Source organism: Pituophis catenifer, unplaced genomic scaffold (assembly GCF_029215685.1).
Source record: "Pituophis catenifer annectens isolate HBS135680 unplaced genomic scaffold, rPitCat1.0.hap2 SCAF_15, whole genome shotgun sequence".
In the NCBI taxonomy this organism is placed as follows: Eukaryota; Metazoa; Chordata; class Lepidosauria; order Squamata; family Colubridae; genus Pituophis; species Pituophis catenifer.
The window spans coordinates 14,940,776-14,962,454 of NW_027256895.1; the positions used below are offsets into that span (position 1 = coordinate 14,940,776).

General features: G+C 39.4%; 1 protein-coding gene across 1 annotated transcript; it reads right to left on the minus strand.

Annotated features, from left to right (window-relative positions):
* Positions 1 to 5,221: 5,221 nt before the first annotated feature.
* On the minus strand, positions 5,222 to 21,302 carry LOC139324406 (vomeronasal type-2 receptor 26-like). The gene is made up of 6 exons (XM_070954118.1): positions 21,010 to 21,302; positions 20,124 to 20,412; positions 16,131 to 16,979; positions 12,568 to 12,795; positions 6,746 to 6,872; positions 5,222 to 6,120 (listed from the first exon to the last, which is right to left on the minus strand). Exons 1-6 carry the CDS (start codon positions 21,300 to 21,302, stop codon positions 5,222 to 5,224), a joined length of 2,685 nt encoding a protein of 894 aa, XP_070810219.1.
* Positions 21,303 to 21,679: the final 377 nt, after the last annotated feature.

The following is a 21,679-nucleotide window of genomic DNA, read 5'->3' on the forward strand; positions in this document are numbered from 1 at the left end:
AGTAATGCAACTTAAAAGGTGAAACTAATATATGAGATAGACTCATTACATGCAAAGTGAGATAGTTCAAGCCTTGATTTGTCATAATTTTGATGATTATGGCTAACAGCTCATGAAAACCCCAAATTCACAATCTCAGAAAATTAGAATATTACATGAAATCAATAAAACAAGGATTGTACATAGAACAATATCGGACCTCTGAAAAGTATAAGCATGCATATGTACTCAGTACTTGGTTTGGGCCCCTTTTGCATCAATTACTGCCTCAATGCGGCGTGGCATGGATGCTATCAGACTGTGGCACTGCTGAGGTGTTATGGAAGACCAGGATGCTTCAATAGCGGCCTTCAGCTCTTCTGCATTGTTCGGTCTCATGTCTCTCATCTTTCTCCTGGCAATGCCCCATAGATTCTCTATGGGGTTCAGGTCAGGCGAGTTTGCTGGCCAATCAAGCACAGTAATCCCATGGTCATTGAACCAGGTTTTGGTACTTTTGGCAGTGTGGGCAGGTGCCAAGTCCTGCTGGAAAATGAAGTCAGCATCCCCATAAAGCTCGTCTGCGGAAGGAAGCATGAAGTGCTCCAAAATCTCCTGGTAGACAGCTGCGTTGACCCTGGACTTAATGAAGCACAGTGGACCAACACCAGCAGATGACATGGCTCCCCAAATCAACACAGACTGTGGAAACTTCACACTGGACTTCAAGCATCTTGCAGTGTGTGCCTCTCCATTCTTCCTCCAGACTCTGGGTCCTTGGTTTCCAAATGAGATGCAAAAGTTGCTCTCATCAGAAAAGATGACTTTTTTTCTTTAGCCCAGGTAAGACGCTTCTGACGTTGTTTGTTGTTCAGGAGCGGCTTGACAAGAGGAATACGACATTTGAAGCCCATGTCCAGGATCTGTCTCTGTGTGGTGGCTCTTGATGCACTGACTCCAGCCTCAGTCCACTCCTTGTGAAAGTCCCCAACACTTTTGAATGGCCTTTTCCTGGCAATCCTCTCCATCCCTGCTGCTTGTGCACCTTTTTCTCCCACACTTTTCCCTTCCACATAACTTTCTATTAATGTGCTTTGATACAGCACTTTGGGAACATCCAACTTCTTTTGCAATTACCTTTTGAGGCTTTCCCTCCTTATGGAGGGTGTCAATGATGGTTTTCTGCACAACTGTCAGATCAGCAGTCTTTCCCATGATTGTGATTCCAACTGAACCAGACTGAGAGACCATTTAAAGGCTCAGGAACCCTTTGCAGGTGTTATGGCTTAATTAGCTGATTAGAGTGGGACACTTTGAGCCTAGAATATGGAACCTTTTCACAATATTCTAATTTTCTGAGATTGTGAATTTGGGGTTTTCATGAGCTGTAAGCCATAATCATCAAAAGTATGACAAATCAAGGCTTGAACTATCTTGCTTTGCATGTAATGAGTCTATCTCATATATTAGTTTTACCTTTTAAGTTGCATTACTGAAATAAATGAACTTTTGCACGATATTCTAATTTTTCGAGTTTCACCTGTACAATGTACAACCTAGGGCTGAAGAACAACTAAGTTTACATAGGTAAAACCTGGCTAGAGAGAATATGCACATAAAAGCCTATGAAAAAAGAAAAAAGATACATTATGCCTTTACAGGGAGGATAATTGGGAAGTGGGTGTGGCCCACCGAGGACGCCTTAAGAGGCAGAAATAGCTATCTGGGTCTCCCAGGAAGCAACACAGAGTTGCAGTTTGTCAGCAGAAAAAGGGCCCAAGAACTTGTGAATGAGATTTCACAGAACCTAGGGCTGAAGAACAACTAAGTTTACATAGGTAAAACCTGGCTAGAGAGAATATGCACATAAAAGCCTATGAAAAAAGAAAAAAGATATATTATGCCTTTACAGGGAGGATAATTGGGAAGTGGGTGTGGCCCACCGAGGACGCCTTAAGAGGCAGAAATAGCTATCTGGGTCTCCCAGGAAGCAACACAGAGTTGCAGTTTGTCAGCAGAAAAAGGGCCCAAGAACTTGTGAATGAGATTTCACAGAACCTAGGGCTGAAGAACAACTAAGTTTACATAGGTAAAACCTGGCTAGAGAGAATATGCACATAAAAGCCTATGAAAAAAGAAAAAAGATACATTATGCCTTTACAGGGAGGATAATTGGGAAGTGGGTGTGGCTCACCGAGGACGCCTTAAGAGGCAGAAATAGCTATCTGGGTCTCCCAGGAAGCAACACAGAGTTGCAGTTTGTCAGCAGAAAAAGGGCCCAAGAACTTGTGAATGAGATTTCACAGAACCTAGGGCTGAAGAACAACTAAGTTTACATAGGTAAAACCTGGCTAGAGAGAATATGCACATAAAAGCCTATGAAAAAAGAAAAAAGATATATATATATATATATATATATATATATATATATATATATATATATATATATATATATATGTGTGTGTGTGTGTGTGTGTGTGTGTGTGTGTGTGTGTGTGTGTGTGTATATATATATATATATGTGTGTGTGTGTGTGTGTGTGTGTGTGTGTATATATATATATATATATATATATATATATATATATATATATTTGTTTATGTAAGTTTTCATGGGTATGTATTTGTGTACAGTTAATATCTCGGGTTTCTTCCCATGTAATTGTAAACATATCCTTAAAAGGGTAGTAGCGATATTTCAACGAAATCACAGAAGGTGACGAACTTCAGCCAGAAGATGACGAATGTGATTTCGTCGAAATGTCGCTACTACCCTTTTAAGGTTATGTTTACAATTACATGGGAAGAAACCCGAGATATTAACTGTACACACACACACACACACACACACAATTATATATATATATAATTATATTTATTGGTAATATTTTTTTAGGAATACACATGTCATAAATTATCCTTAGATCTAATTATTAGATTTGATTTACTGGGAATAGATTTAACAAACAGTGTCGACTGGCGGCCCCCAGGGGGAGAGCCTTTTCTGTGAGGGCACCCACCATCTGGAACGAGCTCCCCCCAGAGATACAGAAGATTCCGGATCTGTGCACTTTCCGCCGTGCCCTCAAAACATTCCTGTTTCAGCAGGCCGGCCTGGCCTAACTTTCCCTTTATATTGCTTTTTTGATTTTATTTTAAACTGGGATGTCTTGAATTATCTAGGACCAGAGTGTTTAGTATATTTTAATTGGTTTTTTATTAACGTTTGTATTACATGTATTTTTATCGTTTGTTGTTCACCGCCCTTAGTCCCTTAGGAATAGGGCGGTATATAAATTTAATAAATAAATAAATAAATAAATTAGGGATAAAAGTAAAGGTAAAGGTTCCCCTCGCAAGGAGCCAGCCGTTCCTGACTCTAGGGGGTGGTGTTTATCTCCACATCAAAGCCAAAGAGCCAGCACTGCCTGAAGACGTCTCCGTGGTCATGTGGCTGGCATGAGTAAACACCAAAGGCGCACAGAACGCTGTTACCTTCCCACCAAAGGTGGTCCCTATTTTTCTACTTGCATTTCTTACGTGCTTTCGAACTGCTATGTTGGCAGAAGCTGGGACAAATAACAGGAGCTTAACCCATTACGCGGCACTAGGGATTCGAACTGCTGAACTGCTGACCTTTCGATAGACAATTTCAGCGACTTAGCTACTGAGCCACCACGTCCCTATTTATTAGGGATGTAATCTAATAAATTGTTGTTACATTTATTTTTTAATTAGATTTCTTTGTTTGGATTTATTAGGAATATCTGTGTGTACGTGTGTGTCTTCAAGTCAATGTCAACTAGAAGAATAATTTTGCAGAAAATATGCTATGCTTCTCAATACTTTTGTGATGGAAGGATGGAAAAAAATAAAATATATCTGATAAAGACATGTTTCCAAATTTCTACAGAGCTTTGAAACCATGAATATGCTTTTCTTCCTCTACATTTTGTGTTTTATACTGTCAGGGTTCCAAGTAAAACCCCCAACAAAAGAAGACTCTGAAGCTAGAATTTCCTCAAAGTTCCATTTTATTAGAGATGTCATATTGGCACATGTAGGAAAACCCGAATCTGAAAGTTTTCCCCACCCATAGGAAAGTCCAAGTCCCTGCCCAGTACCCAAATGTCCATCACATGGCCCAATCATGTGACGGACATGATTGGGCAAAGTGATGCCAAACTAGAGATGCCTCCCAGTCACACCACTCCAGGTGCAGGGCAAGATGTCCTTGACTCTCAGAGAAAGGAATGTTATTATTACTATATATCTCCCCTGCTCCATACATTCCCCCCCTCCCAGTTTCCCACAGTACTAAATGTGAGAGGCCTGAGGATCCAATGCAAAAGATGGCTTCCAGGCCTGACATATGCTTTAAGTATTCTCCATATATTTTCCTCTTCCTTACATGAAAACTTTGTAAATACGTAAAAATATATTTGCTGCAAATGTGAGTAAATGATAGGACTGCTTTTGTAGCAACTGTTCATATTATTAAATAACTAAACTAAGAATAATTGCTAGAAACATCAATCCAACAAAATAGTACAATATTTGATTTAGAGAAAGTGCACAATAAACTAAATCAGCCTGAATTGTGGAAGGTTCAATATGACATTGAAACTTGGCTGCTGAATGAAACTTGGCTGCAGATATGCTAAAACCTATCTGAGAATTTATTGGACATTTTGAGAACAGTTCAAAATTTAGTAATTAGTAAAACACCTCTGTTTGCTTAATGTATTTATCAATAAATGTTAACAGCTTGCTGATGTAACTCATGCGATCTACAAAGTCTTACATGGCATTGGGAGCAGGATATTTGTGGGTCCAACTTCCTCCAATTGTCTCTGCCTGCTCCATCAGTCCAGCAGGAGTAGCATACTCTAGGTACTGTTTATTAAGGAGTGCTATCTAATAGTACCCTAGTAGTATGCCTTTTATGTCACTGAATCTTTATGTAACTGCATCAACCTTTTCAAGTGAGCCAGGTCACGAATCTGATGGTGCAGGAATTCCAGGAATACTACTTTATTGTGATATGTTATAGAAACAGACAGTTGAAATCTAGTCCAAACAATCGACTTTCCCCATTTTAAGAGCATTGAGGTCAAGTTGGAGCTATTCTACATCTTTTCCTCACACATTCCACTTCCTCATGACTGATCAACATTTTATCTCTTCAACTTTCTTTTCAAGACCATGCTAAATTCTTCAAAATCAATGAATATTAGTAATTTTTAGTTTTTTGTTTTTAGATGGTCCTTTGTGTTGAGTTCTGGTCTCATTACAATGATGTAGCATTTAGGGAAAAAGATAGATCCCAATATTCCTATACCGGAAGCCAAGATGGAGAAGATCTCCACAGCCACCATGTATTTTCCTTTGGTGCTCAGATACGTTGGGACAAAAGTCATCCACACGCTACAAAACACCAGCATGCTAAAAGCAATAAATTTGGCTTCATTAAAAGAGTCTGGCAGTTTTCGAGCCAAGAAAGCCACAATGTAGCTGATGAGAGCAAGAAATCCCATATATCCTAAAATATAATAGAACATATTGCCTGATCCTTCATTGCATTCAACTACAATCTCTTCTGGAAGAGAATGCATGTCCAAATTTGGGAAAGGAGGGCCAGTGCACAGCCACACTGTGCAAATACTTGCTTGAATGCAGGAACAACAGAGAATCAGAGAGTATGAAAATCTTTTCCCCACCCATTTTCTCATTTTTGATCCAGGCTTAATAGCCATAAAAGCTAGAACCACTGTGATAGTTTTGGCCAAAACTGAAGAGACCGCAACTGAGAAGATGATCCCGAAAGCAATTTGACGAAGAAGACAGGTCAGCAATTGGGGCTGACCAATGAACAGCAAGGAACAGAGGAAGCAGAGGAAGAGGGAGACAAGGAGAAGATAAGTGAGATTCCGGTTGTTAGCTTTGACAATGGGAGTATTCCGATGTTTTATGAAAATTCCAAGTACCACCACTGTGGTCACAGAAAATGATAGAGCCAAAACTATCAAAGTGATGCCCAAAGTTTCATTATAAGACAAGAAATTTAGATCCTTGGGAATGCACGAATTTTTTTCCTTGTTTGGATATTGTTCTTCTGGACAGTCTAAGCAGTCATCCATATCTGTGAAAATAGGTATTTCAGAATTCATAGCTGTATTTCAAATTTGCATACTTTTGTTTACTGAGAAGTATTTATTAGTCAAAAACATTCTATGTCATAAAATATCAGTGGACAACTATGGTTCTTGGAACTGCAATGTGCAATAATTCTCATCATTCATTGGCTTCAGTCCTCCAAGGTAGACGTGCTGGCAGATATACTCCAGCAACATTAACACCTATTCACATCCCTGTTAAATATACCTTTGTTCAATCTTGCTTTTGGAGAGCTGAACTAAAATGGAACTCTCATGAATAATGAGGATGACCTGAAGAGCCGTGGTGGTGCAGTGGTTAGAATGCAGTGCTGTGGACTACTTCTGCTGACTACTGGCTACCTTCAATTTGGCAGTTCGAATCTCACCAGGCTCAAGGTGGATTCAGCCTTCCTTCCTTCTGAGGTTGGTAAAATGAGGATCCAGATTGTTGGGAGGCAATAGGCTGATTCTGTAAAACACTTAGAGAGGGCTGCAAAGCACTGAGAAGTGGTATATAACTCTAAATGCTACTGCTATGTGTGTGAGATCTCTGTGTTCCTTTATGGATACAAACAGTTGTACGTACATAAATATAACAATATTTTCTACCTGTTTCATTTGAAAATTTTCTTGATGGACAAGTATTACAATCGTAGCAACAAAATGGCTTCCCTTCCTTCCTTTTCTTTGTGGAGCCTGGTGGGCAATGATGATTGCAGAGAGCAAGAGGAATAATCTATTCATTAATGAGAGGGAGAGGGAGAGGGAGAGGGTGAGGGTGAGGGAGAGGGAGAGGGAGAGGGAGAGGGAGAGGGAGAGGGAGGGAGGGAGAGAGAGAGAGAGAGAGAAATATATTTTATTTCCTTGAATCCAACCATTTTCAGAAATCAGTACATGCATCATATACTTCTGAAAAATATTAGTTTTGTGTGTGTGTGTTTGTGCAGATATGTACACATATAAGAATCTGATCCAAAATAGCATGTATTATTGATGAACCTTACCTTTACTCAGAATAGGTATTTTTCATCACTATTACATTGAAATAACCTACTGTATTTAGAAATAGAAACAGAATAACAGAGTTGGAAGGGACCTTGGAGGTCTTCTAGTCCAACCTCATGCTTAGGCAGGAAACCCTTCAGACAAATGGTTATCGAACCTCTTCCAGTGTTGGAGCATTCCCAACTTCTGGAGGCAAGTTGTTCCACTGATTAATTGTTCTAACTGTCAGGAAATTTCTCCTTATTTCTAAGTTGCCTCTCTCCTTGATTAGTTTCCACCCATTGCTTCTTGTCCTGCCCTCAGGTTCTTTAGAGAGTAGCTTGACTCTGTCTTCTTTGAGGCAGCCCCTGAGATATTGGAACACTGCTGTCATGTCTCCCCTAGTCCTTGTTTTCATTAAACTAGACATACCCAGTTCCTGCAACCTTTCTTCATATGTTTTTCTTGCCTAAATGTAGAACCTTACTTTTTTCACCATTGAATTTCATTTTGTTAGATAGCGCTCAATGTTCAAGTCTGTCAAGATCCTTGTGTATCTGAAGTCTATCTTCTGGAGTGTTGGCTATTCCTGCCAGTTTGGTGTCATCTGCAAATTTGATAGGTTCCCCATCTATCGCCTCATCAAAATCATTGGTGAAGATTTTGAAGAGTACTGGGCCTAACACAGAGCCTTAAGGTACTCCACTGCATTCGTCCCTCCATGTAGATGCAGTTCCTTTGAGGACTACACATTGAGTGTGGTTGGTTAGCCAGCTACGAATTCATTTGGTTGTGATGCTGTCTAACCCATATGTTTAAATTTTATCTAGTAGTAGGTTATGGTTTACTTTTTCAAATGCCTTACTGAAGTCTAAGTAAATTATATCGATAATAATCCTCTGATCCAATAATAATAATAATAATAATAATAATAATAATAATAATAATAATAATAATAACAACAACAAAGATCTTATGGGACTTTAGGATTCAGACTGACAGGCACTTGGTCCACAACACACCTGACATAACAATAGTTGAAAAGAAAAAAGTATGGTTCATTGACATTGCAATACCTGGTGATGCACGGATTGAAAATAAGCAGCAAGAAAAAAATCACAAAGTACCGGGACTTGCAAATTGAAGTTGAGCGACTGTGGAAAAAGAAACCGTGTGTTGTCCTGATTGTAATTGGAGCCCTTGGAGCAATACCCAAAGGGCTACCCCGCTATTTAGAAATTCTAAATTTGCCAGACTTGAACATTTTGACTCTACAAAAAACCACCTTACTCGGAACAGCTTATATCCTCCGACGATATCTTAACAGTTCCTAGGTCCTTGGTTAGGACTTGAGCTGCTGAGCTATTAACCAGCCTCAAAGGCTGTGAATTTCACTAAAATTAGCTAAATAATAATAATAATAATAATAATAATAATAATAACCCCTCCGAGGAGCTCTACCTTGTAGTGGTGGAGGGGCTTGCGTGCTCTAGTGATCCTAAGGGCTATGCTGAACAGGTGCAACCATATCAGACAGACCTTAGGTGAAGGGCCAGACAAAATCTGCTCCACAACCCATTCAAACATGGTGAATACAGAAAAAATGAAATTTATGCCGGCTGAACCGTCGCCCGGATTAACAAGGGTTCCGTTGGATGCTATGGCTCCTGGGCATTCTACGCAAAATGAGTTACAGGGCTCAACTCCCTCTGCTAGGCAACCAGGGCATGGAGCTGACAAGCTACTGGAAGAAAAACCCAAAAAGCGAAAAATCTGGACCAGGGAAGAAAACACCTCTATTATGAAAGCTTACTATCAGTCTGAGCCAGCAAAACATGGATTTCAAAAAAGAATGTATCAGATTTGGAAGATGAACCATACGGACTGTGACACCAGTGAACAAAGGTTAATGGACCAACGACGTGTAATCCTAAACCACAAATTTTTCACTACAGAAGAATTAATAGCAATAGAAGAGAAAGCAATTAATGGTCTGAGTACAACAAGAAAGAACAGTAACATCAAGAATGATTTCCAGACTCAAAAGCAAATTGAGGAAGAAAGGGAAGAAGAGGATACTGAAATGGATGAAGATAAAGAACAAGGAAGCACTAAAGAACAAACACCAACAGATAGTGCTCAATTAGCTGGAAAAATAAAGCACCAAATGGAAGATGATGAAAGAACACGTTTGCCAAAGCTGAACCAAGTGAACCGGAAAGAATTGAGAAATGTACTAAAAAAGGTCAATGAGGCTGTGCAAACTATTCAAACCACTACATTAGCCGAAACTAACCAACTGATGTATGCAGCAGCTGTCATAACCACCAAAGAACTGGGGTTGAAAATACAAAAGAACCAAAGAGGCAAGAAGGGGAAGCCTAAGTGGAAAATTCGGTTAGAATTGAAGATCAAAAAAGTACGTGGAGATTTGAGCAACTTGAAGAACCTAAGGCAAGGTCAGCTAAAGAATAAGCAGGTCAAAAGCAGCCTGGAAGCAAGATACGATCTAAGGAATAAGGAGATTGCAGTAGTAATTGAAGAGCTGAAGCAGAGGGTTGTTGCCATCGCTGAAAAGATTAAAAGGTATGAAAACCGAGTAACTCAGTTCAAGGAAAACTCACAGTTCAGAGCAAATCAGCACCAGTTTTACAAGAATTTAGAAAATGGAAACGGAGTAACAACAAATGAAAAGCCTGATAAAGAGAAAGCTCTGAAATTCTAGAAGAATTTGTGGGAAAACAACAAGAAGCACGACAGAAATGCAAAATGGATCAAACAGGTTGAGGACTCTATTAAAGTGCATAAAATGGAAGACGTGAAAATAACAAAAGCAATGGTGCAAAGACAGTCAAGAAAAGTGAAGAACTGGAGTGCACCTGGACCGGATGAGCTGCATGGCTTCTGGTTAAAGGCACTTACAAGTCTGCACAAAAGATTGGCAACCCAGATGAACCAGATCCTAAAAACACCTGAAAATGATGGATGGATGACAACTGGAAGGACATTTTTGATCCAAAAAGATAAAGAAAAAGGAAAGGATCCTGGAAACTATAGGCCAATCACCTGCTTGCCAACAACATACAAGCTTCTTACTGGTATCATTGCAAACCAAATCTATGGATACCTGGAAAGAAATAACTTGCTTCCTGTAGAACAGAAAGGATGCTGCAAAAACTCAAGAGGAACAAAAGATCAATTGCTGATCGACAAGCTAATCCTAAAGAACTCAAAGAAAAGACAAACCAACCTGTTCATGGCTTGGATAGACTATAAGAAAGCATTTGATTCAGTTCCCCATAGCTGGATCAAGAAATGCCTGGAAATATTAGGCATCAGCAGCAACATACAAAAATTCATGGAATCTTCAATGAACCTCTGGAAAACAAAACTTATGGCTAATGAAGAAGAACTGGGTGAAGTTGAAATTAAACGAGGCATTTTCCAGGGCGATTCCTTTTCACCCCTACTTTTTATACTCTCAATGCTACCACTGACAATCATTTTGAAGAAGATGAACTGAACTTGCAAAGAAAGGACTGAAAATCTCGCACTTGATGTACATGGATGATTTGAAGCTGTTTGGTAAAACAAAAGCTGAACTGAATTTATTAATTGAAAACACAAAAGAATTCAGCCAAGACATTGGTATGCAGTTTGGAATTGACAAATGTGCAACAATAGCAACCAAAGCAGGCAAGATCATAAAAGAGGATGGAATAGAACTAGAGAATGAAGAAATGATAAAGGCAGTAAAATCAGAAGAAGGCTACAAGTACTTGGGGATTTTAGAAGCCTCTGACTTAATGCATAATAAAGTCAAGGAATTAACTTCAGCCAAGTACATTCGGTGAATTCGTAAGATATTAATGTCCAAATTGAGTGGAGGAAACATCATAAAAGCCATAAATACCTGGGCTATACCTGTGATTAGATACTCTGCAGGAATAATTGACTGGGCCCGGATGGAGTTAGACAATTTGGACAGAAAAACAAGGAAGCTTATGACAATGAATCATGCCTTGCACCCTAAAAGTGATGTTGACCGATTATATTTACCAAGAGCAGAGGGTGGTCGAGGACTCCTACAAATAAAGCAGACTGTGGAAGAAGAAAAATGCAGCTTGAATGATTACATCCAGAAAAGTGAAGAACCAATGATTAAGGAAGTAAATAAAGGAGGCCTTTTAAAGACAATTAAAACAAAAGCAGAATATAAGAAAGAAGTAATTGAGCAGCGAGCTGAAAATTGGAAACACAAAGCTCTGCATGGCCAATGCTTGAAAAATATTGAAGGCAAAGCTGACCAGAAACTAATTTGGAACTGGTTAAGATCAGGAGTACTGAAAAAAGAAACTGAAAGCTTTATTTTGGCAGCTCAAGAACAAGCCCTAGCCACAAACTGTATGAAGGCAAAAATTCAACATGTTACCACCAAAAGCAAATGCCGCCTCTGCAATGAGAAAGATGAGACAGTCGACCACCTGATCAGTGGGTGCAGCAAAATTTCACAAACTGACTACCTACAACGCCATGACCGTGTTGCTAAAATCATTCACTGGAAATTGTGCCAGAAGTTTGGATTTGAGTACAGCAAAAACCATTGGGAACATCAGGTTGAGAAAGTTTTAGAGAATGAGAAACTCAAGATCTTGTGGGACTTTAGGATTCAGACTGACAGATACTTGGTCCACAACACACCTGACATAACAATAGTTGAAAAGAAAAAAGTATGGTTCATTGACATTGCAATACCTGGTGATGCACAAATTGAAGATAAGCAGCAAGAAAAAATCACAAAGTACCGGGACTTGCAAATTGAAGTTGAGCGACTGTGGAAAAAGAAATTGTGTGTTGTCCCGATTGTAATTGGAGCCCTCGGAGCAATACCCAAAGGCTACCCCGCTATTTAGAAATTCTAAATTTGCCGGACTTGAACATTTTGACTCTACAAAAAACCACCTTACTCGGAACAGCTTACATCCTCCGACGATACCTTAACAGTTCCTAGGTCCTTGGTTAGGACTCGAGCTGCTGAGCTATTAACCAGCCTCAAAAGCTGTGAATCTCACTAAAGATTAACCAATAAATAATAATAATAATAATAATAATAATAATAATAATAATAATAATAATAATAATAATAATAAATGTCTTGTGGTTATTCTGAGTTGTTTGTATTTGACTTCAGGGCTGCTCATAGATAGAATCAATATATACATTATATTATTACTGAAAGTCAGGGACCACTTCAGTTAAACCACCTAAATGACATCTAAATTCCTCCAGAAAAATTAGTGTTTACTGGTCGGATGCTCTTTCTGATGCCACATGGTGTTCTCAATTGTCTTCCTGGCAATTATCATAACAATACTGGCAATCGTTAATTGCAGAAAAGGAGGCCATCTATTTTAATTTTCAAACGGGAAACTTCATTTTGGTCCTACCTGGTTAAAATGGGCTGGCCATGTGATTTTTCTTTCATTGATGGAGAACCTTCTGCCTGATGGGGCTTGAGGATCCATTTGTCCCACTTTTACTTTCATGAAGGATTTGTTAGGGAAAGTAACCCAGTTGATGATGTCAAATCCATCTAGCAATTCACCCTTCTTGTCAAAAGACACCTTGTCTCCGGCACTGTTGTTAAAGGAGACTTGACTTAGGAAATGATAAAGCTGGAATAAATGACGTTTTCGCAAGTGTTACCAAAGTGGTGGAAAAAGTGAAAAATGTTTGACTTGGAAAAAAGTTTTGATATTCTCTGAAGCTATTTAATTATTTTATCACTCCGTTACTGGGAGTCCCATTATTTCCTTCCCCAATCAAATATTTCACTTCAGCTCAGTTTGAAAAGCATACGAAGAACTAGCAGGCAATGTATTTCAAATAAACAGACTAAATTTTCTTTTAGCATAGAAATATATTGATATACCTATGTCACTGATGGGAATGCAATTATTTCAGAGCCAAGGTTTACTATTTGCCAGGGGAATAGTACTATTGATACTATCTCTACTACCACTATTTCTATTGAATTAAATTTATACGTTGTCTAATTTCCAGTGACTCTGGGCAGTTTCCAAATGCTTATTAAGTACTGTAATTATGTATTTTTTTCCTCCTATAACTTATTGTGCAATTTTTATTATTTACTTAAATTAGAATGTTCTGCAAAACTCTGGATAAAATCCTAAATTCTGGATTTGGTAGCATCCTGCATCTGCAAGAATACAGCTCTCATTTCTTTCAAAACTTACAAAAATGATACTCTCAGAAAAATGTTAGTCCTTTTATTACCATTGTGGAGTCTATTTACACGTATTTATCTCTGTGGTTTGCAGGTTGTCCTAGACTTATAACCATTCATTTAGTGATCTTTAAAAGTTACAATGGCACTAAAAGAATAACTTACAACTAGACCTTGAACTTATAGCTATTGCTGCATCCTTACAGTCATGTGATCAAATTTGATTGGTATGTAGTTACAATACCGTGTTTCCCTGAAAATAAGACCCTGTGTTATATTTTTTAGAACCCTGAAATAAGCACTTGGCCTTATTGCCATGCGCTCAAAAGCCCGATTGTGCCTTTTATCAGGGGATGTCTTATTTTGGGGAAAACAGGATAGTTGCAGTGTCCTGGGCTCTTGTGATCACCATTTGTGACCTTCCCATCCAGCTTTTGATAGCAAGTCAATGGGAGAAGCTGGATTCACTTAATCATCATGTAATTCGCTCAACAACTACAATGACTCACTTAACAATCATGACAAAAAATGGGCAGGTCTCACTTAACAACTGATTTGCTTTGTTCTGTCCCCGTCCCACACGCACACACACCAACAGACGTCCAAGAGTTAAAAACCAAACCAGCCGACAAAATCCTTATCCTTATGATAATGGAACTTGGCAGCAACCTAATGGCTGCCTGCCAAGAGTTTATTACTCATGAAGAGATAACTTCTCTCTGTTTCTGGTACATCAAAGTAAAATGTTCAATAATTACAGAGTAACTTAAGTCCAAATATAAGCAAAGTCTATAGCAAAAGTCCGGCAATGCAGAATGGTATGGAAGCTTTCAGCTTTGTTCGTCACAAGGTTTGACTGGCCACCATGCTCCCTTTTATACCCTGTGGGGTGTGGTCCAGTGACTCAGCCTAATCTCTGGCACACATTTTTGTCTGTTGCACGCGCTTATCTCTGCGACGCTGTTGAGGATCCAGCCAAGACTCATTACTCTCATCACTGTCCACCTGTGCCTGTGTGGATGTGCTTGGCCCCGGCCCTATCTCTTGCCCTTCAGCGGACACCGAAGGCATTGCCAAAGAGGAGGGTCCTGGAGAAGGAGACCTTGCCAACTCCTCTCCTTCACTCTCGGAGTCCTCTCTTGCCGATGACACAGGCTCAGGTAATGGAGCCACAACACGCTTAGGCATGGAAATGTTGGTCCCAATTGTAATCATAAGTCAAGGACTACTCATATACTCACTGTCGTTCCTTCTGTGCATCTTCTCTGGGAATTCTTAGTAAGACAGTATATACAGAATGAGAATCCTTCTTATATCTGGATCTATCTTATATCTGGATCTATCTGGATCCACTCCAGTCCGGCTTCTGGCCTGGGTACAGCACGGAAACGGCATTGGTTGTGTTGGTGGATGATCTCTGGAGGGCTCGGGATAGGGGTTGTTCCTCTATCCTGGTCCTGTTAGATCTCTCAGCAGCTTTTGATATCATCGACCATGGTATCTTGCTGCACCGGTTGGAGGGGTTGGGAGTGGGGGGCACCGTTTTGCGGTGGTTCTCCTCCTACCTCTCTGACCAGTCGCAGTCTGTGTTGGCAGGGGGGCAGAGGTCGACCCCGAGGTGCCTCATTTGTGGGGTGCCACAAGGGTCGGTCCTCTCACCCCTTCTGTTCAACATTTATGTGAAGCCGCTGGGTGAGATCATCCGTGGCTTTGGGGTGGAGTTCCATCAGTATGCTGATGATACGCAGCTGTACATCTCCACCCCAGGCCATCCCAACAATGCCCTTGAAGTGATGTCCCGGTGCCTGGAGGCCGTGCGGATCTGGATGGGGAATAACAGGCTTTGACTCAACCCTTCCAAGACTGAGTGGCTGTGGCTTCCGGCGTCCTGATATAGCCAGCTGGTGCCAACGCTGGCTATTGGGAGCGAGTCATTGGCCCCCACGGAGAGGGCTCACAACTTGGGCGTCCTCCTGGATACACAGCTGTCTTTGAAAGAGCATATGATGGCCGTGGCCAGGGGGGCTTTTCATCAGGTCCACCTGATTCGCCAGTCACTCAGGCACTCGTCACTTCCCGCCTGGACTACTGCAATGCTCTCTACATGGGGCTCCCATTGAGGAGCACCCAGAGGCTCCAACTGGTGCAGAATGTGGCCGCGCGGGAAATTATGGGAGCAAGAGGGCGCTCCCATGTGATGCCTCTCCTGCGCGAGTTGCATTGGCTTCCAGTGGTCTTCCGGGTGCGCTTCAAGGTGTTGGTCACCACCTTTAAAGTGCTCCATGGCATCGGACCTGGGTATTTGCGAGACCATCTTCTGCCGCCGATAGCCTCCCACCAACCAGTACACTCCCACAGAGAGGGACTCCTCAGGGTGCCATCAGCCAGGCAATGTTGGCTGGCAACCCCCAGGGGGAGGGCTTTCTCTGTGGCAGCACCTGCCCTCTGGAACAATTTGCCCCTGGAGATACGAAGGATACTGGATTTCTGAGCCTTTTGCCGTGCCCTAAAAACTTTTCTTTTCCATCAAGCAGGGCTGGCATGAAACCCCCCCCCCCCCTTTTTAGCTCTTTTTAGCTTTTTAGCCTTTTATTTTTTTAAGTGTAACTTGGGTTTTAATTGGATTGTTTTAAATTGTGGGCCAAAGCTGTATAATTCTTTTAATTGATTTTAAATTTTGTATTAAATAATATAAGTGAAGGCACTAATATTAACAATAACAATGATGCATTTTAAAAATCTGCCTTTTAGACGCAACATTACCTGAAAATACTGTGATTTAGAAGTCCTTGGGTGATCTGTATCCAACACTACTCCGTATTTCCTTCTGGATGAGTAAAAGGCATGCAAAGCATGAGTCACAGCATAGACAGCATTATAAACACTGTAGCTTTGACTGGTCATGCTTGTTTCAAAAAAAGAATGCGGAAGGCTTTCCAGTCTCTCATTGCCAGTACAGCTTCCTTTGTCTGTTGCAGAATCTGGAAATGAGCATTTAAATGCTTGTTCCCAGAAGACTCTGATAAAATGATCGGTCAGAGAATGGGGGTCCTGAAATAGAAGGAAATTCTGAAATGTTGACATCTCCGAGGTATGACGTGCAAAGGACAAGGCACCATGGAAGATCTGCATATTTAAATTGTTTAAACAGGGAGCCACTGAAAAATCCCAATGGGCTGTCATCACCCATACTTTCTGCACAGGCAGCATCATGTCTGATTCAGCAAGATTGAGCACTAGCTGCAAATCTAACATCATGTGAGCATCAGCACTTACAACACAGACATTGACGTTTGCCTTACTCAGCAACAGGGCCATTTCCCTAAACATGTCATTGAAATTATCAACCATGTGTAAAATATTGCTTTGGAGCGGCATTCGTTCCGAGAAGGCAGTGCAGATTCCATTATCATTAAAGCTTTTCTCCAAGGTCTGCACAAATGTTTCTCCTTTATCATCATCCATGGCCATGATCCCAATCCACTTCCATTGAAAATGAAGCAAGAGCTGGACTATTCCTGTATACTGATGCACTTCATTAGGTACCATGCGGTATAAGAAAGTCGGGTGACTTATATCATTCACTGGTGGACTATATAAACAATAGGAGACCTAAAGGCCAACATAATTACATTCATAATCGGGAAATATAAAAATATCTGCAGGGTCAAACACAAAAACATAGTAATTTTTATTTTATTTTCTAAAAAAAAATAGTTTACAGCATACTCAAAGGCTGCTTCAATCACAAACTGACCCTATGTAGCATTTAATTTTCTCCATCCTTAACATGAGATGAACCAAACCAAACCCCAAAATAAATAAATGAATAAATAAATAATAAAACACAATATTTGTTCCACATAACAGATTATATATCATCCTGACTTCTTTTATCTGCATTTATACATATTGTTTCTTTTGTCATCCATTTTCCCATCTCTATTTATTATTATTTATTTATTAATTCAATTTGTATGCCGCCCCTCCCCCAAGACTCAGGGTTATATAATTAGATTCATAACAGGGAAATATAAAAATATCTGCAGGGTCAAGCACTTTTCTATAATGCTAGGTTTTTTTCCCCTCACATTGTAGCCTTAAAACCTCTTCTCCTCAACATTTTAACTTCAGAAAAATGTAGTACAATAAAAAGGCTTTTGGTCTTTCCATGCAAATGCTCAGTCAATATATTTCATGACCAATTAAAATCTTGCTTCCTCTTTATTTACAACCTATTGTCCTCATACCTTCTACATATAATAGAAACTCATGAACATGCACCTCCTTCCTCATACACTCATACACTTTCGTATTCTTTCTAAATTCATTTCTCACTTGTCCATTCTTGACCTTATCTCTCATGCTATTAAACACAGACTGCATTCAACTACCATGTTTCCCCAAAATAAGACCCTGTCTTATATTTTTCTGAATCCTGAAATAAGCACTTGGCCTTATTGCCATGCCCTCAAAAGCCCGATTGGTCTTATTTTATTTATTTATTTATTTATTTATTTATTTATTTATTTATTTATTTATTTATTTATATTTGAATTTATATACCGCCCTTCTCCCCCTAGGGACTCAGGGCGGTGAACAGCTGAAATTAAAATACATACAATATAAAAGTTAAGATAGCTAAAATAAATTAAATCAATCGGCCCCCAATTTAAAAACCCAAAGCTATACAATTAAAAACTAACCCATAAAAAACTTAATTAGACTAGGCCGGCTTGCTGAAATAAAAACGTCTTCAGGGCCTTACGAAAGTGCGGAGATCTTGGATCAGTCATATTCCGGGAGGAAGCTCATTCCAGAGGGCAGGTGCCCACACAGAGAAGGCTCTCCCCCTGGGGGCCACCAGCCGACATTGCTTGACCGACAGCACCCTGAGGAGGCCCTCTCTGTGAGAGCGTATTGGCCGGTGGGAGGTTATTGGTAGCAGAAGGCGGTCTCGTAAATACCCTGGCCCTAAGCCATGGAGCGCTTTATTATCAGGGGATGTCTTATTTTGGGGGAAACAGGGTAACTTTTCTGTTTCTCCTAAGTTACCTAATTCCCACTTCCATAGCAAGGTGAGGAGAAGAACACAGTAATGTTTAGTTTCTTCTAAAAAAAAAAAAATAGTTAGTTTACAACACCCACGGGCTGCTCCAATCACAAACTGACTCTATGTAGCATATAGTTTTCTCCCTCCTTAACATGAGTTAAACCAAACCAAAATAAATAAATGAATAAATAAATAATAAAATACACCATTTTTTTCTCCATAAGTGATTCCATATTATCATGACTTATTTTATCTGCATTTATACATATTATTTCCTTTGTCATCCATTTTCCCATCTCTAGTTAACAATGCATGAAATCCAAATGTTCCTCTACTTGCTCTAATTTTTCACTGTTTATTTTTGATTCAATATTATTCTTTTTATTTCCCTGGTTACAGTCTAAGTTCAGACGGCGCCAACAAAATCTAACATAAGAATATGAAACTTTCCTTTTATCATGTTTATTTTTTATGTAAGTTTAAAAGAGCTTTAAAAAGCCTCAGTGGTTATTCATGTATCAGATTACTTTTGATCCTCTTCTGTAATGCAATGATAAGGAATGAAGAGTGCAAAAGGAACTGAGAGAAAGAAAAAAAGAGAAAAGTTAAAGCCAGGATAAAGAGACAAAAGGGAAAGAAGATAATCACCATCTACATATATAAAAGCGAAATACCACTCACTCATCATCACAAAATCTCCAGAACCATAAAGTCTACAAACTTGAAATTTGCCACGTATGTTCCTCTTGGCTTCTAGGTGCTCACTAAGAAAGGATTTTTCAAAATAACCATCAGAGCATTAGTATTTCCTATATTATTATTAACATACTCTGATGCTAAGGAGTTTTACTCCCCCTCCCCACCTGAAAAGAAATCTGTTCCAAATGCAAAACACAAGCAGAGGAGAGGAGTTTCAGTTTTACTTTCACAACAGCAAGCAGGGAATAGGATAAGGGATGCTTCTGTGAGGCAAGCCTGAGGGAGAGAAGGGGGATAGGATAGGCTTCTGTGGGGCAACGCTGAGGGAGAGAAGGGGAGAGGAAAGGTTAATCGTAACTACTCATTAATTTTCAAGCTGTAAATGTCGATTTATCAGGCCTGATCACATAGTTTCATAGCGGAACACAGGTATTCAGCTAGTATTAAAGATAAAAACCAGTTGGCATTGTGAGAATCTAAAACATGAATCCAGTTTTGTCTTTCCAACAAGGAACCCCTTTTATTCATATTATCCATTCATAACTTGTATGATTATATCAAGTTTTATAAACAAATTTACCACCCAGAAAATGAGAGAGAAATAATGCAATAAGTCTCACTCTTCCTGAAATATCACATTACCAGCAAAGAAGAATGAAATTGCATCACATTAATACAAGAAAAAAAAAGTTACATGTATTTTGTGGTGCTGGCAATCAGATCTTAAAACTTTGTATTCTCTCACAAAAACTTAGAAGAAGTTATATTATTTCTATGTGCTTTTGGTACATCACTATAGAGAAAATGTTAACAATAAGATGTAGATAATAAGTTTCTTAACAAATGAAAATACTTCTTAATAAATGTGGATAATAAATGTCTTAATAACTTTTTAAAGTACATCACCTGAAAGTTAAAGTCCATCCATCTTAAAATTGTCAAGATTGAGAAACACTATAATAGATAATAAGTTCCTAAACAAATAGAGGTGTAATCCACCTTACCTGAGGAATCTTGTAGATCCCTAAGATAGTAGCTATGTGAAGGGAGGTTTCTGAGTCAGTACCCCCAATGACAGCTGCTGGTATCTTCTTGCTGCACTTGTAGTTCAGAATAGTTGGCTTCTGATTAAAGAGCAAGTTCAGCGTGTTTTGATAAGCTATCTGGGCATCAAAGTGGCTATCATAGATATGAAAGCCTAGCGTCCGATTGGGTAAGATCATGCTGTTTCCATTGATTTCATTCACCGCAAATGCCAAGGCTAGGGTGTGCTGATATTTTTTCAGCATTACACTAAAGTAAAAGACACATCTTGAGTAAATCATGATGTTCAGTGTTGTAAACATTTGCGTACTACTCCTGTAAGTGGTACCCTATATTTCCTGGTGGAGAACATTGGAGAATAAGAAACCTGACACTTAGAATGAAGTTACCTTTAAGTAGAAGACTAGCTTGTTTGCTTGTAATGGATCTGCCCTTCTCCAATCTTACTGACTGATTAGATCCTATCAGATGTAAAAGATCAGAACAAAATTCAGAGCATACAAACAGATTTTGCAAACAGAATATCTGAGAGCTAGAACAGAGGTTTAGATCATAATATCCAACTACTTGCTCAGTGCTGGAACTTTACGTTGAAGCCAAATAGTTGGGTTAAACCCAAGAGCAATAACAGTTGCTGGGATGAAAACTAACATGGCTACCACATGTGTGTTTTGGGTCTGACCACTATTTCAGTCTCCTATTTTCTATTACCAGAAGATTAGAATAAATGGATGTAGGAGTAAAATTAATCTGATTTCTTGAATCTATGTCATGTTGCTAAAAGCATATCAGTGGCACTGCCAGGAAATAACCAAGTATTACAGAAATCAATGAGGTTTTCCTTACACAGGTTCAACATCACACTTGGGTGTAGGGTGTGAGCTGAAGTCTGCTCCTTCAGAAAATGAGAAAAGCTGTGAAATGATCCCACCAATTATCACGTCACCTGGAAGAAAATATTGGTATTGCACTTTCAGAGACTCACGAATGGTACACACTGCTGGAGATATCCCAAAATCTGATGGTGGCAGTAGCAGCAAACACAGAAGAAGTCTCAGGGACAAGGAGGACCCTCTCATGCAGCAGGCAAAATGATTGTCCCTTAATTTAAGATCTCCTACTCCTACTTTGATCATCATCATCCAGCTATTTAGTATGCCATGGTCTTCATCGTTCTGGATCCTACCACTAAATGCATACACACTGATCTGCTGAATCCATAGATGGATGGATAGATACATGTATACATACATACATACATACATACATACATACATACATACATACATACACTAACCCTCCCTTCGATCCGTTCAGGAGTTACAGTATATACCTGTATGTAATTAGAGTGGAAAAATATTTTTTTCTGCCTTGAGAGTAATGATGATTTCATAATCATCACCTTAGATAATAATCAGGTATGCATTTTCAAAAACACTAGAAAATTCCCAGAAGTTACTCCTCCTCCTTCTCTTCCTCCTCTGCCCCCAAATGGGCCTAATAATGTTTTTTTTTT